The 15781-nt window shown below is 51.3% G+C and overlaps 1 protein-coding gene across 1 annotated transcript in view; it reads left to right on the top strand.

Moving 5' to 3' along the window:
- Nucleotides 1-15449, top strand: part of Duox1 (dual oxidase 1) — a 34443-nt gene extending 18994 nt beyond the window's left edge. Inside the window, exons 21-33 of the mRNA XM_036184904.1 lie at nucleotides 2689-2758; nucleotides 2997-3122; nucleotides 4030-4208; nucleotides 4341-4571; nucleotides 5084-5183; nucleotides 5372-5421; nucleotides 6853-6980; nucleotides 11409-11562; nucleotides 11933-12165; nucleotides 12388-12546; nucleotides 13636-13791; nucleotides 13880-14008; nucleotides 14740-15449. Coding sequence (XP_036040797.1) covers nucleotides 2689-2758; nucleotides 2997-3122; nucleotides 4030-4208; nucleotides 4341-4571; nucleotides 5084-5183; nucleotides 5372-5421; nucleotides 6853-6980; nucleotides 11409-11562; nucleotides 11933-12165; nucleotides 12388-12546; nucleotides 13636-13791; nucleotides 13880-14008; nucleotides 14740-14862 — 1838 coding nt within the window. The 3' untranslated portion in view covers nucleotides 14863-15449. The remainder of the gene's footprint in view (nucleotides 1-2688; nucleotides 2759-2996; nucleotides 3123-4029; nucleotides 4209-4340; nucleotides 4572-5083; nucleotides 5184-5371; nucleotides 5422-6852; nucleotides 6981-11408; nucleotides 11563-11932; nucleotides 12166-12387; nucleotides 12547-13635; nucleotides 13792-13879; nucleotides 14009-14739) is intronic.
- The last annotated feature ends 332 nt before the right edge of the window (nucleotides 15450-15781 follow it).

The raw sequence follows: 15781 nt of genomic DNA on the forward strand, positions 1-15781 counted from the left end.
CAGGGAAGAAACAGTGTCTGTTTGTTACAACCCTGCTTGGGCCAGGCTACATTCTCAGTGACTAGGTTGTATGGTTCTGGACAGAGGGTGGAATATTGGGGGTTTTATCCTCCAACTCCTCCCCTATCTCCTGGCTAAGTGCTCAGTACACATTTGCTGAGTACATCAAGACCCAACACTACTGTCATACCCACTACTCCCTGCCCTACCTGTGTCTGACTCAAGTGGGTGGGGGCCAGGGTCTGAGTGAAGGAAGGGACCGATAACAAAAGCAGGGGGTCTGTGTGTGGCCTGCTCTGAGCTGTCACAATGTCTTTGTAGCTTGAGATTTTCCTTGGGACATGTTGAGACCAAACGCAGTCCTTCCCGGGATTATGAGAAAAGTGGGGGCTGGCAGCATCATTGGGCAAGATGTGGATAAACTTCTGCAAAGGCTTCCTTGAGCCTGACTGACAGCAAGGGGAGCCAGTGAAGAGGAAAGCTGATCCTGTGGCTTCCTAGGAAGCCAAACAATGGGCCCTTGGCCTGAGGGCAGAGGCCAGGGAGGCACCTGGAAGTGAGCCAGGCTACACAGTCCTGGGGATAGTCAGGCCTGAGATGACTGGGCAGGTGACTGAGGATTAAGTGGAATGTTAACAATGTGTAGTGTCTCGTTTTCCTTTTAAAAACTCTTTCCGAAGTGTTTTTCTAGGCAGGTGATGTGTTTAAGAGTCTTCAACCCAGTCAGCAAAGCAAACATCAGGCTCTCTCAAAATTGGCAAGGATCTCTGAGCCAGGCCCAGTAGGACCTGACCGCTGAAAATAATGCTGTTTAGGCTCTCTGATATAAAAATGCCTGTCAAGCTAGACACATTTGCCAAATCATTCAACATGGGCATATTTAACACAAACTATTCCATCCAAGAAGCAAAGCTAAATGGAAACAGGCATTTTCTCTCTTTGAGTGTAGTGTACACATGGTATGTGCCTGCACTTGTAGGGTAGGGACCTAACCTGTGCTTCTGTGTGGCCCCATGTGCATTTATGGCATGTCCTTCGGTCCTGCTATATCTAATGGAAGAACTTTTAATGAAGTGGAATATCCACTTATCAAAAGACACTTCTGAACATGCCACTAAAGCACCCCATCAGGATGCATGAAATGTACATTGGGAAAAGAGGGGTTAGGAGGACAGGGAGAGGGGTGATTCCCAAGATGAAGTTAGTCTGCATCCCTCTCAGAGGGCAGTGAGTAAATTTTGATTTTATTTCTAGAAGGTATAAAAGGTGGTGAATTGGTGGAAATCCCTAGGATGTCTACCCTCTTGCCCTATTCAAAATTTTTCAGTGTATTTTCTGACTTTTGGTATTTCCATTGGGAAATAAAGCAGGAAGAAGGCAGGGCAGGGACTTACCCATCACTCCAGCTGTTGCACGATGGTTCTGAGACTTTAACATATGCCAGCCCTCTGCTACGTATACACCGTCTCGTGTTTTAAGTACTGTGATAATGCCAGATTTTACAGATGAGCAAATAAAGAGGAGTATTTGGGAAACTCACTCAATGACGAGGTATGTAGCATCAGGCTACAATTTAACTCTTAAGTCTGACAATCTACAGGGGACTGAGGATTAAGCGAAAGGTTAACAATGTGTAGTGTCTCATTTTCCTTTTAATCAGCACTGTGCTTCGTTCTTCGCTTCTGATCTTATTTGGAAAGATCTGATGTGACGGAAAAGGGCTCAAGGATTCTACAAACAGCCCTTCTCTTTCACCAAGACTGGCTTGTGATTACTATTTTGCCACATTCGATGTTTGCTGAACAGTTGGAGAGTATAGATATCTGTACTTGGTGTTACACACTTGAACTTGGGCGTGGAGAGATGGTTCAGTGGTTAAGAGCACTTGATGCTCTTATAGAGTGCCAGGTTCGGTTCCCAGCACCCACATGGCAGCTCACCATTATTTGTGACCAAGTTTCAGGGGATCAGATGTCCTCTTCTGGCTTCCTCTGGCATCAGGCATGCATGTGATACACATAAATCCATGGATATAAACACTCATAAACATAAATTTAAAACAAATAATTCTTTAAACACTTGAATTTCAGTGTTCAGCCAGGGCTGTTACACAGAGAAAACTCCGTCTCAACATTCCCCCCTCCCCACCACCACCAAAAGAACTTGGATTTGCAGCTCAGCCTTGCCTTGCTCTCAGCATTCAGTCCTGATGGGAATAATGAGATGAAGTGTTTTTATTATGAACATTTTCAAACACAGAAAGACTTTTGAGCGATCTCTTTTGAGACAGGGTTTCTCTGTGTAGCTTTGTGCCTTTCCTGGAACTCACTCTGTAGACCAGGCTGGCCTCAAACTCACAGAGATCCGCCTGCCTCTGCCTCCCGAGTGCTGGGATTAAAGGCATGTGCCATCACCTGGCTTTAATTTTTTCACTTATTGTTTTGGTTTCCTCCACCACCCGGCTAGTGACCTCTCTTATAGCTCTCTATCATTGATTGGTAGATAGGTGAGTCCAGTTCTCACTGGGGCCAGGAGCTGGGGTTGGGGTCTCCAGAGGCAGGATCTTCTCTGGATGGAGACTTTCTAAGGGTTTGAACATAGGAAAGAGGGGAGGGACCCTGTGCCTTGAGCTAGGTCCTCCTAGACTCTGGGTTCTGAGCTGTTCCCTCACCAAGCTCTGCATGGCAGGGGTGGAAGTTCCTGAAGTCATCAAGAACCTTTGCCGTCGAGCCTCCTACATCAGCCAGGAGAAGATCTGGTAAGCTTCCATCTGGGAATATTGGGAAGTTGTCATTTTGTCCCTAGAATGGCTGATGTTGGGCACCCGCCCCCATCCCAGGTAGCACCTTCACACAGAGAGAAAAAGGGTCCATTTCCTCCACGTGGATGAGGAGAAAGCCTGCTGAGTTTGGCAAAGCTCACTCAGTGCCTGGGCCCAGTGTCCTTGTAGAGGACACAGTTATAGATGGTCGATACCTTTTGCTTTTCCTTCCTAGCCCTTCGCCCAGGATGAGGACCCACTGTGCCCGCAACAACATCAAGACTGAGGCATCACCACAGAGACTACAGTGCCCCATGGACACAGACCCTCCTCAAGAGATTCGACGGAGATTTGGCAAGAAGTATGCCTGTTTGGCCCCTATGGTCTGTGTATCCCTTCAGCAATCCATGGGCACTCTGCTTTATAGGCAGAGAAATACTCTCTGCCCCAGAATGCTTTGGTGCAGTGAGTCTGGTGTGCCTGTCACTACAGTTCCCTGCTGATGAATGCTAGAAGGGTAGGGAGGTCAAGGGAGCGTCAGGACTCAGGGATGTTTTCTCACCTCTGTCTGGGAAATCAGAGGGGCCTTCATCGAGGCCCTGCCCTGCTTAGGTTTTTGTCTCTGAGATAAAACCATGACCAAAAGCAACTTGGGGAGAAAAGGGCTTATTTGGCTTACGGGTTACAATCTATCATAGAGAGAGGCCGCAGCAGGAACTCACGGCAGGATCTTGGAGCAGAAACCACGGAGGAATGCTGGTTTCTGGCTTGCTTCCTCCAGCTGTTCAGCTACTTTTCTTATACAGCCCAAGTTCACCTGCCCAGGGATGGCACTGCCCACAGTGGACTGGGCCTGCCTATATCAGTCAACAAGAAAATAAAAAATGCCCCAGATGTGCCAATCTGATGGAGGTAATTCCTCGGTTGAGGTTCCTTCTTCCTGGGAATATCAGCTTAAGAAAAGCTAACTATGACAGGCCCCTTGAGCCTTTTAAAGGCTCCCTGTGGGTTCCTGGTTGGAACTACAGACAGGGAGGGAAGGGGCTGTCTGTGAATGGACCCTGGTGTAGGTGGAGTGTATCCCCAGAGATGAAATGACCACTTGGAGGTCCCACTCTCACTTAGACGATAGGCGTAGCCTTTGGATCTGAACCCTGCTTGGTGAGACCGTCCTTCCCAGGCTGTCCCTCAGAGACACCCCTTGGGGTAGCAGGTTTCCACTGGTATTGAGTCCCACCGGCCAAGGGCTAAGGCTTCCTGTCTCCCAGGGTTACATCCTTCCAGCCCTTGCTGTTCACCGAGGCCCACCGAGAGAAGTTTCAACACAGCCGCCGCCACCAAACGTTGCAGCAGTTCAAGCGTTTCGTCGAGAACTACCGGCGTCACATAGGCTGCGTGGCCGTGTTCTACGCCATCACTGGGGCGCTCTTCCTGGAGAGAGCCTACTGTGAGTGACATCATATACCACAAGCCTGGGGCCTGGGATTGGGGCGGACTGTGGGTGACACACACACCCTGGTGATGGGCTGCGGTAAGTGACAGTGGTGTCACCTACAACTGCACTGTTTTTCCTCCACAGACTACGCTTTTGCGGCACACCACAGTGGCATCACCGATACCACCCGCGTGGGCATCATCCTGTCCCGGGGCACGGCGGCCAGCATCTCCTTCATGTTTTCCTACATCCTGCTCACCATGTGTCGCAACCTCATCACCTTCTTGCGGGAGACCTTCCTCAACCGCTACATTCCCTTCGACGCCGCTGTGGACTTCCATCGCCTCATCGCGTCCACAGCCATCATCCTCACAGGCAGGGGCTGCCACCCTGGGGTCCTCTCTGGGGTGCCTGCTGCCCTTGCTAGCTTCTGCTCCTCCCCATCCTCACTTGCACTTAACTTTAACGTGGATCTCAGGTGGCCTTCTCCATAAGGATGGAGTGAGCTGGGCTGTGGGATGAAATTAAACCCAGGAGCCCACCCTGACCTAAATGGCTTTGCCTATACTTTCAAGGGCACCCCTCAACTTCTAACTGACAGTCCAGCAAGACTCCAGCACAAGGGTACAAATGATTGCTTTCCTAGTTCTTACGCTTTAAACAGATCCGTGAAAGAAACCAAAGGAATGAGCTTCTAATGGCATAATTTCAGACTTTGTGTGGTTGTGTTTGAGGGTGGAGTGGGGGAGGAGCAGGAGGTTGATTATAAGTCAGCGGCCCAGACCGCAAGGGTGCTGTTTCAGCCTCCGTATCTGTTTGGCACTTAGATGTGTTGAGCATCCTCACTGGCTGTCCCTGGGCTCATCACCCTGTCTGGTCTCTCTTAGTCCTACACAGTGCCGGCCATGTAGTGAATGTGTACCTGTTTTCCATCAGTCCACTCAGTGTCCTCTCTTGCCTCTTCCCTGGCCTCTTCCACGACAACGGGTAAGTGTGTGTGCGAGGAACGAATTTCATGAAGGTAGAGGGTAAATCTTCTTGAACAGGGAACGGTGTCACTTTCTGGGATGGACTGACAGTGGCCAACCTGATGGGGTGTTGTGCTGTTCCCCTGGGAACTCCAGGAGCGGCCCTGAAGAACTCATCTCAGGACTTTTGCTGCGTCTTTCACACAGGTCAGAGTTCCCTCAGAAGTATTACTGGTGGTTCTTCCAGACGGTACCAGGTGAGAACTCTTCCCTTCTCTGAATGTCTAGGCTTGACTCCAAACTCCAGGGTTCTGTCTGTCACTAAATAGCCAAACTCACTTAATTCCTGTGATGAGTTAGGCTCTGCCCTCTGGCCCAGAGGGCACTTCTGGGCAGTAAGAGCCTTAGGTGACTGCGTTACAGCTCCCCCGAACCTTGGGCTGGTTCTCCTCTAAGAGGGGCTCACTAACCCTATTCTGGACTGGTTTCCAGAGGGTTGGGAGTAGGCCTATCTTCATAAATACTTATATCTACCATGACCATGGCTTGGAGGAATGCTGTGCCCCAGCTGCATAGGAGAGGGACCAGGTTGTTTTTTTTTTTTTTATCAAGCCAGACAGAAGCCCCCATCCACACCATAAGATGTCTTGACAAAGATTGGGAGGGGTGTATTCTTAGCTTACTACAATCACCCATTTCAGAGCTAATAGCTGTGGATCTATTAAGACTTGTCCTAAACCTATTTATATTTTCAGACCATTCCCTCTGGGGTAACGTGTTTCTTATCCTCACTCCTCTCTGTGAGATACAGCATGGTTTTTTTGTGTTAATCCTACCGCTTTGAACTTCAGAGGGTGCTTGCTGACTTCCGCACACTGGGATTTGGTGGATAAGGCTGCATTTATGCTCTTCTCTCTGTTGACGATTTTATAGGCTGTGGTTCAATCCCTCCTTAACCTTTGCTTTCCCACACATCAGGGCTCTAATCTTCCTAATTACTGTCTTTCTCCTCCTTGATCACTGGAGGCTATTCTGTGTTTCCACACCCCATCCTGGCTTCAGCATCACCCTCTCAGGCCCCCTGGCATGGGATCCTCCATGAAAGATGGGGCTTTCTGCAAACTCCAGGCTGGATGAGGGACTCTGTCAGTTTGCTGGTTTAGTATGGTCCCATGCACAAATTAGTCCAGAGTTCATGTCATGTCCTATGATAACCAAGTAGAGTGGTGCAGTTTTGACTCCATGGTAACAGAGCCTGGTATTTCCAGTGTCTCATCTGGAGATGTCTGTGCATCTATTCATTCATTCATTCATTCATTCATTCATTCATTCATCACACATTTATACAAAGCCTGCAATATGCCAGGCCCTGCCACAGCCAGGAGGATCAGTGATGAGACAGCCTAGTGTTGTTCTTGAGGACCTGAGGGTCAGGATAAGGATAGACATTTTATAAAAATGTGACGACACAAGTGGAAAGGACCACAGCTATGGAAGATGAGCAGGGTCTGTTTTAATGAATGGTGAGCTGGGGTGTGCCGGGGAGGGGAAAAGAGAGGCTCCCTAGTCCATGACCACTTTGCCACCCCTCCACTTTGGAGGAGGAGGAGTGGATAGGGACCTGACTGAACCTCAGAAACACCCTCCACAAAGCACCCCTTTAGTCCCCTGCCCTTTTCTCTTCACAGGCCTCACAGGAGTCCTCCTGCTCCTGGCCCTGGCCATCATGTACGTCTTCGCCTCCCACCACTTCCGACGCCGCAGCTTCCGAGGCTTCTGGCTGACCCACCACCTCTACATTTTGCTCTATGTCCTGGTGAGGGTTTCTGGCTGTGAGCCAGGCCAGTGGGGTATAGGCAAGACATTCCTAGGGAGGCACTGAGGGCTGGGACATTGATTTTCCATCCCCTTAGTTATTTCAAGTATTCATTTCTCCACATCCCTCTACACAGATGGAAATTATAGTGTGGGGCTCTCCAGTAGGTTGACCACATTATGCACCTCTCAGAGGATCCCTCCCTGCCGTGGTTTTTTTTTTTTTTTTTTGGTAGCAGCCCTGCCAGGTTCATCCACATTCCTCACAGGCTCCCCACATCATATCTTTCCAGTCTTTCTCTACCATTACGTGGCTGGTTTTTGGTTCCCGGGTGGACTGCTTGCACCTTAAGGAAGAATTACTCTTTTAGAGAAACTTTAATGGGTTCTATTTTTGTTCTGATCTCATCTGAGAATGCATTAGCCATATCACCCAACTAAACAATATATACAACTATAAAGTTAATAAGATTGCTCAAAACACCAGCCAGATTGATGATAGGATGAACTTTAAGACTCCACCTTGTTAGGTTTTGGGACAGGCAAGTGGTTCAAGAGGACACTGAGATGGATTACTAGAGAAAAGGAGTTTATTACACGTGTTATTAACACCATGGACAGACAGACAGAGATGTAATAGCATGGTCTAGGCTCCAAAGAGAGTTCAGGACACAGCACCAGAGACAGACAGATGGCCAGGTCTCTGAAGACTGTTGAGAGCCTAGGTGGCAGAGGAAGGTATCTCTTACACCTTTGGAGGATGGGGAGGTCCGCAGCAAGAGCCTGCAGCCAGGAGGAGGCAGGGAAGGAAGTGGAGAGCAGAATGTGGCACCCCTTGGATGTAGACTCAGGAGATGTCATGATGCTGGCCAGTCAGCTAATTCAGGACTCACAGACAATGCCTGTCAGTGTCTGAGAGCGGACCCAAGCAGAGGCTTGATTCTAAGCATTCTTACAGGCCTGTCCTGTTTCCTTCTCCTGCTGGGATCCAGGGTTCCTTCCCTTCGCACCCCCGTCTTCTCTGTGTTCCCTTCATTTCCCCACTGTGTTCTCATCAGCTGATTCACCGAGTTACTGAGCTGACTCTGACCTGGTCCCTGGGCTTGCCCACCTTCCTCAGGTACACAGTATTCCCCAAAGGGCTCCCTCAGCTGACTGAGAAGCTAAATCAAGTCCCAAGGCCGGTACTTTCCCACCGGCTGATTGATGGCTTGGCTGTTAGCGTTCAGAGAACCCAAAGCCCCTACAACTAGCATTTGTATCCCCTAGCAGAACAGTACACAGGGGTCTCCTTGTTCTGAGATGCAGCATGAACCACTGCTTGGGTGTGGCTCAAGCCTGTTGTTCCCCCTCCCCCTCCCAGATGCAACTCTGTCCCCATTGACAGTTGGGAGGACATCTTGCCTGTGGCTCAGCACTTCTGATTTTGAAATAACTATCTGCCTTGGCTTAGGATATTTCCTAGAACTGCTGATGTTTGTTTCCAAAGAATCTTTCCCTCCTTGGGGAGTTCTGGTTAACTAATTTCCTCCCTCCCTCCCTCCCCAATAGTGGGTGGAGTCCTAGCCTGCTGCCTATTCTTTTGCTAAGAAAATGTTCTTTCTTGTTCCTGGTGATAAAATGAGTGGAGAGACCCAGTAGAGTGGTTAGCTTGATTCCCTAAGCCCAAGACTGCTTTCTGATTCATGGCTGGATTGTAGACATCACTGGCTTGCTGGGCAGCCCTGGCCCAGCAAATTGAGAGTATTTCACCTGGGCAGGGAGATCAGGATCAAAGCAACTTCTCGATTATCACAGGGGTGGAGGGAAGCACTTGGCTCTGTGCAGAAAGGAAAGGTGTAGGGAAAGGACCCCCAGTATAGAGCAGGGCCAAAGCAACTTCCTCCCACTTACCACAGTGGGATGGAGGGAGCAGACTCTGAGAAATAATATCTAGGCTGACACCTCAGCCTAGACTGAGCTTCTCCACCACCTGTGCAGAAAGGTTAAAACATGTGGAACCCTTGACTGGAGAAGGAATTCCTGAACAAGAGACCTGAATTCAATGACATAGATAGCAACCAAGGGTCTCTTCTGTCCTAGCTCTGTGGAATCCCACAGAGGTGGCAACTCTAACCCCTGTCCTCAGGAATTTAGGATTTGCTGCAGAGACCAGTGCCCCGTGCACACCAAACAGAAGAAACTGCTGTGCAGTGAGTGTCCCAACAGTAAGCTGTAGGAAAGCATGGAGGAGAGCTTCACTTACACTGACCCAGCTAGGGGCGACTTTGAGAGCAAATGGGACCTCGGCCACAGCTTTAGAAGAGACAAGCTAAACAGTGACAAGGCTGAGTGGACACTGAAGAGCAATCCCGGTAGCAGGACCTAGGGAGAAGGCCATGCACATGAATGTAAGCATGACAACAGGGTTAGGATATTCAGGGGATGGAGGAGACAGGCCTGGGGAGTGGCGGGACACGCTGCTGACATGTGAGGGTGGCTGATGAGGCAGAATGGTTATGGCTTATCAGAGAGGTCATGCTGCATGGTGGAGCAGAGAGAGAAAAGAGCAGTGGGTGAGGAAACTAGTCTTGGACCACACCCATGGTTGGGGTGGCAGATGGAATGAGGCCAGCGCAGGAGCTGGAAATGAGTGGCCGGGGAGGCTGAGCCAGAACCAGCAGAACACTGTTGCTGAGGTAGCAGTGAGGCAGGGAGGTGAGAGGGGGGTCACTAGTGTCACAGGCTGCAGAGCGGGAGCTGGCACGGCTTAAAGAAGACCCTGTAGTGGGGGTGGACATGGGGGTGGGGGTAGCAGGTGCCTGTAGCCCTAGCTACAGTCCCAGATTGAAGTAGGAGGATTACAAGTTCAGAGCCTGCCTGGTCTACACAGTGAGCTTCAGGCTAGTCTAATCAAATCATTAAGACCACCTCAAAATAAAAAGTAAGAAAAAGCTGGGTGTAGCTCTGTGGTAGAGCACTTACCTAGCATGTGAGTCTCTAGATTTAATCCCCAGAGAACAGAAGAAAAGAAAGGGAGGGAGGGAGAGAGTCCTGAGGTGGGGTTTTACCCTGCCAGGTTAGTTCATGGAAAAGATAAACAAGTTAGGTGTTCTTAGCCACCAAAAGGTGGAAGAAACAGGGAAGCCCCTTCCCCAACAATTGCTGAGTGCCAAATGTGTACCCAGCAGGCATCACGGAGATCCAAGACCATGTTAACACAGTCCCCACCTCCACAGACCATTCAGGAAAATAATATACACTCAAAAGAACAAAAGCTGATCATGGATGCCAGAAGAGTAAGTTAAGAAAGATAAGCTAGGATGCGATGGACATAAGGCAGAGGGGGTGCCATTTCTGCTAAGGATTGGAAAAGGGGGTGGAGTAGCCATGGGCAGAACTAGGGGCAGGATGGCCCAGGCTTCCCCTTACCCCTTAAGTGCAAAGACTCTGAACCCTAAAGGACTTGTGTTTGAGGACCAGGGAGGAAGAACCAGCTAGTCGGATTCTAGAGGTCAGAGTGCTGCAAGGCCTGAGGGCACCATGGGAAGTTCACTAAAGCTTTAGACAGAGGACATGATAAGAAGAAGCATTTCAAAAAGTCACATCTGCCAGGTATGTTGATGCAGGCTTGTAAATCCTGCACCCAGAGGGCTGAGGCAGGAAAATCACCACAAATTCAAGGCCAGCCTAGTCTATCTGTCTGTCTGTCTTTCTCTTTCCATCTCTGTCTGTCTGTCTCTGTCTGTCTGTCTGTCTTTCTCTTTCCATCTGTCTCTCTGTCTGTCTCTTTCTGTGTCTCTGTCTTTCTCTTTCCATCTCTGTCTGTCTGTCTTTCTCTTTCCATCTCTGTCTGTCTCTGTCTGTCTGTCTGTCTTTCTCTTTCCATCTGTCTCTCTGTCTGTCTCTTTCTGTGTCTCTGTCTTTCTCTTTCCATCTCTGTCTCTCTGTCTGTCTTTCTCTTTCCATCTCTGTCTGTCTGTCTCTGTCTGTCTGTCTGTCTTTCTCTTTCCATCTGTCTCTCTGTCTGTCTCTTTCTGTGTCTCTGTCTTTCTCTTTCCATCTCTGTCTCTCTGTCTGTCTTTCTCTTTCCGTCTCTTTCTGTCTGTGTGTCTGTCTGTCTCTCTCTCTCTCTCTCTCTCTCTCTCTCTCTCTCTCTCTCTCACACACACACACACACACACACACACACACACTTACACACCACATCACACTGGATATCTTACAGAATCCAGGTGGGAGTCAACTTGGCTATGTCTGGAATGATAGTACTCCTTTGGAGTGCTTTGGAGGATGCAGGTGGGGTGATTACCTTAGAATCTAGAAGGAATTGAAACATGGTGAGGTGGGGAACGGGTGCACCGGTGGACTAGGTCATGGGGTCAAGGTCAACGCTGGCCGGGTCTGTTGCGTGCACCCCTTCGTCTGAACTGTATTCTTCACTCTGCAGCTCACCATCCATGGCAGCTCTGCTCTGATCCAGATGCCCCGATTCCACCTCTTCTTCCTGGTCCCGGCAATTATCTATGTGGGGGACAAGCTGGTGAGCCTGAGCCGGAAGAAGGTGGAGATCAGCGTGGTGAAGGCCGAGCTGCTGCCCTCAGGTGCAAGCCTGGAGATTGTGAGGGAGCCAGCTTGGCTACTAAGGCAACTGACAGACCATAAGCAGTGCCCGGACCACCCCAGTCTACTGACACGGCCCGGTAGAAGTGGAAGGGACCTGGGGTCACTGGGAGGAGTAATCTGATGAGAAATGTTCTTTGCTAGAGGATTGGGCCCCTCTTAAGACTGCGTGGAGGAGCCCAGGCCAGGCTTCCCCTTGCCCGGTTCACCCCTAGCTCCTCTTCAAGGCAAGGTTCCAGTGGGGGACTGTCTACCTTGTCATCAGAGCTGAAGCTGTAGTTGGGGGAACTTTCTGGAGGCCATACTGTTGCTAGGTTCAAGGCAACAGTCTACTGCATCATCCCTTCCCAGGAGTGACCCACCTGCGATTCCAGAGGCCCCAGGGCTTTGAGTATAAGTCAGGGCAGTGGGTGAGAATTGCATGTCTGGCTCTGGGAACCACCGAGTACCACCCATTCACACTGACCTCGGCACCCCACGAGGACACACTCAGCCTGCACATCCGGGCAGCTGGACCCTGGACCACCCGCCTCAGGGAGATCTACTCACCTCCGACCAGTGATACCTGTGCCAGATACCCAAAGGTGCCCAGACATCAGCCCAGATACCTATACACTTCTCTATCCCCTAGCATGACCAGGCTCCTGACTGTACTGCCCCCCACCCTGAATCCACAGACTGGTTGTCCCAGAGAGCATCACAGACCCAACCCCACCCTGTATTCTTCCTGATGCTGTCCACCATTTTCATTTCTGGCTTCAGAATGATGACTAAGATGAATTTAAAAACCACTGCCTTCCCTACAGCTGTACCTCGATGGACCCTTTGGAGAGGGCCACCAGGAGTGGCATAAATTTGAGGTGTCAGTGCTAGTGGGAGCTGGAATTGGGGTCACCCCCTTTGCCTCCATCCTCAAAGACCTGGTTTTCAAGTCATCAGTCAGTTGCCAAGTGTTCTGCAAGAAGGTGAGTGCCAGCCAGCCCACGGCACTGCCCGTAGCTCCCGCCTCTGTGTCTCTACCATCTGGGCAAGGACAAGTTGGTCTGAAACCTGGAGAGGGGTGGTGTGTTGGAAAGATGCCAGGTTGTCCTGACGGGCAGAATCAGTATACTGATGTCTGTAGGACCTGCCCAGTTTCCAAGAGCTCCTTCACTCTGCCACGGGGTGAGCCACACAGGAGTTGCTGGTGGGAGTCCCTCCAGGAAGGGCTGAAGGGAGCTGAAACAAAATAAGCAACCAACGAAACTGCATTCCCTCATCCAGGAGAGGCCAGCCCTTGGAGCGCGGCTGGGAGAGGGAGGGGCACCTTTGGGGTGGGGCACAGTCGAACTGGCTCAGGTCTCAGGATTGAGGAGTGGTGCCAAGGTAGGAGTTGCGGGTGGGTTGGCCCTGGCAGCACAGCCCAGCCTTCAGGCCCCCTCCACACAGGCCCCTTTTCTGTAGTTCGGACCCAATGGCAGGCCCTTGCTTGTCTCTCTGGGCCTGGCAGGTGAATCAGGCCTGCTGGAATGCAGCAGGCAGAGGCCCAGCCTACATGCTGTCAGTACTCAAAGGGTGACAGATCCTTTCCTGTCCTTGTTCAGTGGTCCTTATTCTCTGGTCCTTCACCTGCAGCACCTGGCTTTACCTCCTGAAAGTTGAAGTTGCCCCCTACCCCCAGGGGAGCCTACCTCTTATCACATTTCAGGCAGCTGGGGATCCCCAGTGGCTGCTTACAGGTCTGCCTCTAGGCAGCTGCTCATAGGTGGCCAGTCTCCTGCCCTAGCAGCTCCCACTGAAGGAAGTGCTGGGATGGGCTTGGCCTGAGAGGAAGCTGCTTCCACCCAACAGACCCTCAGCTCAGTTGTGGAAGGCAGGCTCTTTGGTCTGCACCAGGTTGCTGCTCACGCCTACCTCTCTTTGTCCAAGGGGAACCCACCTCTGGCCTCAGAGCCTAGCCCTACTGCCCATACAATTTATTTCTCAGGTGGTCTGGGAACAGACTGGCTGAGGTCAGAATTCTGTGTGGAGATCCCTGACCTGAGCTGGCCCTGAGCCCCAGTGTGTGTCCTCAGATCTACTTCATTTGGGTGACAAGGACTCAGCGGCAGTTTGAGTGGCTGGCTGACATCATCCGGGAGGTGGAGGAGAATGACCACCAGGACCTGGTATCCGTGCACATCTACATCACCCAGCTGGCCGAGAAGTTTGACCTCAGGACCACCATGCTGGTAGGTCAGGTGGGGCACTTTCAGGCCAAGGGTCAGGCCTAGTCATGCCCTACCTGGCTATGATCCTCTCCCTGACCTCCTTCCCCAGTACATCTGTGAGCGGCACTTCCAGAAGGTGCTGAACCGGAGTCTGTTCACGGGCCTGCGCTCTGTCACCCACTTTGGCCGCCCTCCCTTTGAGCCGTTCTTCAACTCTCTGCAGGAAGTCCACCCCCAGGTGAGCCCATCCCACATTCCAGCTCTCTCCTTTTATCCGCTGGGGTCTGAGCAAAGCTTTCCCACAGGCTCTTTCAGGGAAAGGCGTGGTCGCTGTGAGAATCCATTCCTTAGGAGGTTGGTAGCTTACAGACTTGAACAGCGTAGCTACAGGCTCACCCTCAGGTGGGAAGGAAGGAAGGAAGGAAGGGAGGGAGGGAGGGAGGGAGGGAGGGAGGGAGGGAGGGAGGGAGGGACGGAGAGAGGAAGGAAGGAAGGAAGGAAGGAAGAAGGAAGGAAGGAAGGAAGGAAGGAAGGAAGGAAGGAAACAAAGATTTGCCAACTATGAAGCCCAAATTCACCCACCAAACGGAAGAGTTCAATAATAACGGAAATACTCCGTACTATACACTCAGGACTACCCTGTCCCTAGATGGAACTAATTTTCCCCATGAACAGTGAGTGGGCTGGCCACAGACCTCCTAGACCACAAGCTCCCCCTCAATTTGAACACTGATTAAGTTGGCCTTTCTACAGTGACCTAGACTTGCAAAACGGGGCTAGATGTATAGTGAGCCAGCTGTCACTATATGCATAGTAAAAAGTAAACCTTCAGTGAGAACACTGGGCGGTTTTTAACAGGACCAGAGAGCTAGCCTGCACCTTAAACACGAACCTTGCTTGCTCTTTTTCTGAATACTGACCAGCTCTGCCAGTAAACATGTTCGACTTTGGTTCTTCCCCCTGCAACAGGTCCGAAAGATTGGCGTATTTAGCTGTGGCCCCCCTGGCATGACCAAGAATGTGGAGAAGGCCTGTCAGCTCATCAACAAGCAGGACCGGACTCATTTCTCGCACCATTATGAGAACTTCTAGGCCTCCTCCTGCCCAGTGGCTCTGCCCACCACTGCCCAGCAGAACAGAGGCCTTGGCCCGTGCCTTAACCCAGTATTCATTTCTTCAGGCTGCCTCAGCCTTGGCTCTCTTCCCGCCTCCCACCTTGGTCCAGGTAGCCATATGCTCAGGCATCATGTGTGGGCTCAGAAATCTCTAGGACCAGAATGTGTCTGAACTTGGGGCACTGTTTAAGAACTAAAGGTTCAGAAGTAGGGGAGCCTTCAGGCTGGGGACAAAGTGAGCAGTCTTCTAAGGAAAAACGAAAGTTCAAGAGACAAGCTGTCAAGTTCATGTAACTGGGAGCCTGCTGCGGATGAAGTGGTGGTACGGATGCTGGCATCCTTGAGCCCCCTGCCCCGGTGACCTTCCCGTCTTCTGGGTTCCCTCCCCACTTTCAAGACGGCTGGGAGAGGTCTGAGTGGGCAGGGGCGACTTAAGGAAACCCTCAGAACCAGCCCCCCTGCACAATGTGGTCAGACCCTCCCGGGCCCAATACCCGCCGCCGCCGGCGGCCCTGCTTCCCTCCTCCACCAGTCTCTTTTGCAAATAAAGCGTGTTTCCACCTTGTGGCTTTTTTTTTTTTTTTCTGCCTCCGTTCAGGGTGAGGCTAAGACCACCATGCACCCGGTGAGTGGGCTTGTCAGGGACGTCCAGACACCTCGCCAGTTATCTTCAGAGACAAAACAGCGCAGCAGGCTGAGCACCACCGAGTCCCTTCCCTCCTCTCGGGGACACCCACCCTCCCTCTAGCCCGAGCTAGGCTGCAGAAGGCTGATCAGGTCGGGCAGAGAAGCCTCTCTGGGGGCGGGCGGGCGGCCCCCTTCAGGACACCAGCGGTCCCAGGTCTTCCGGGCAGCGAGAGGAGACCTCCGCCTCCTCACCTGTCACCGAAAGACGT

Source organism: Onychomys torridus, chromosome 4, assembly GCF_903995425.1.
Source record: "Onychomys torridus chromosome 4, mOncTor1.1, whole genome shotgun sequence".
NCBI classification, from domain to species: Eukaryota; Metazoa; Chordata; class Mammalia; order Rodentia; family Cricetidae; genus Onychomys; species Onychomys torridus.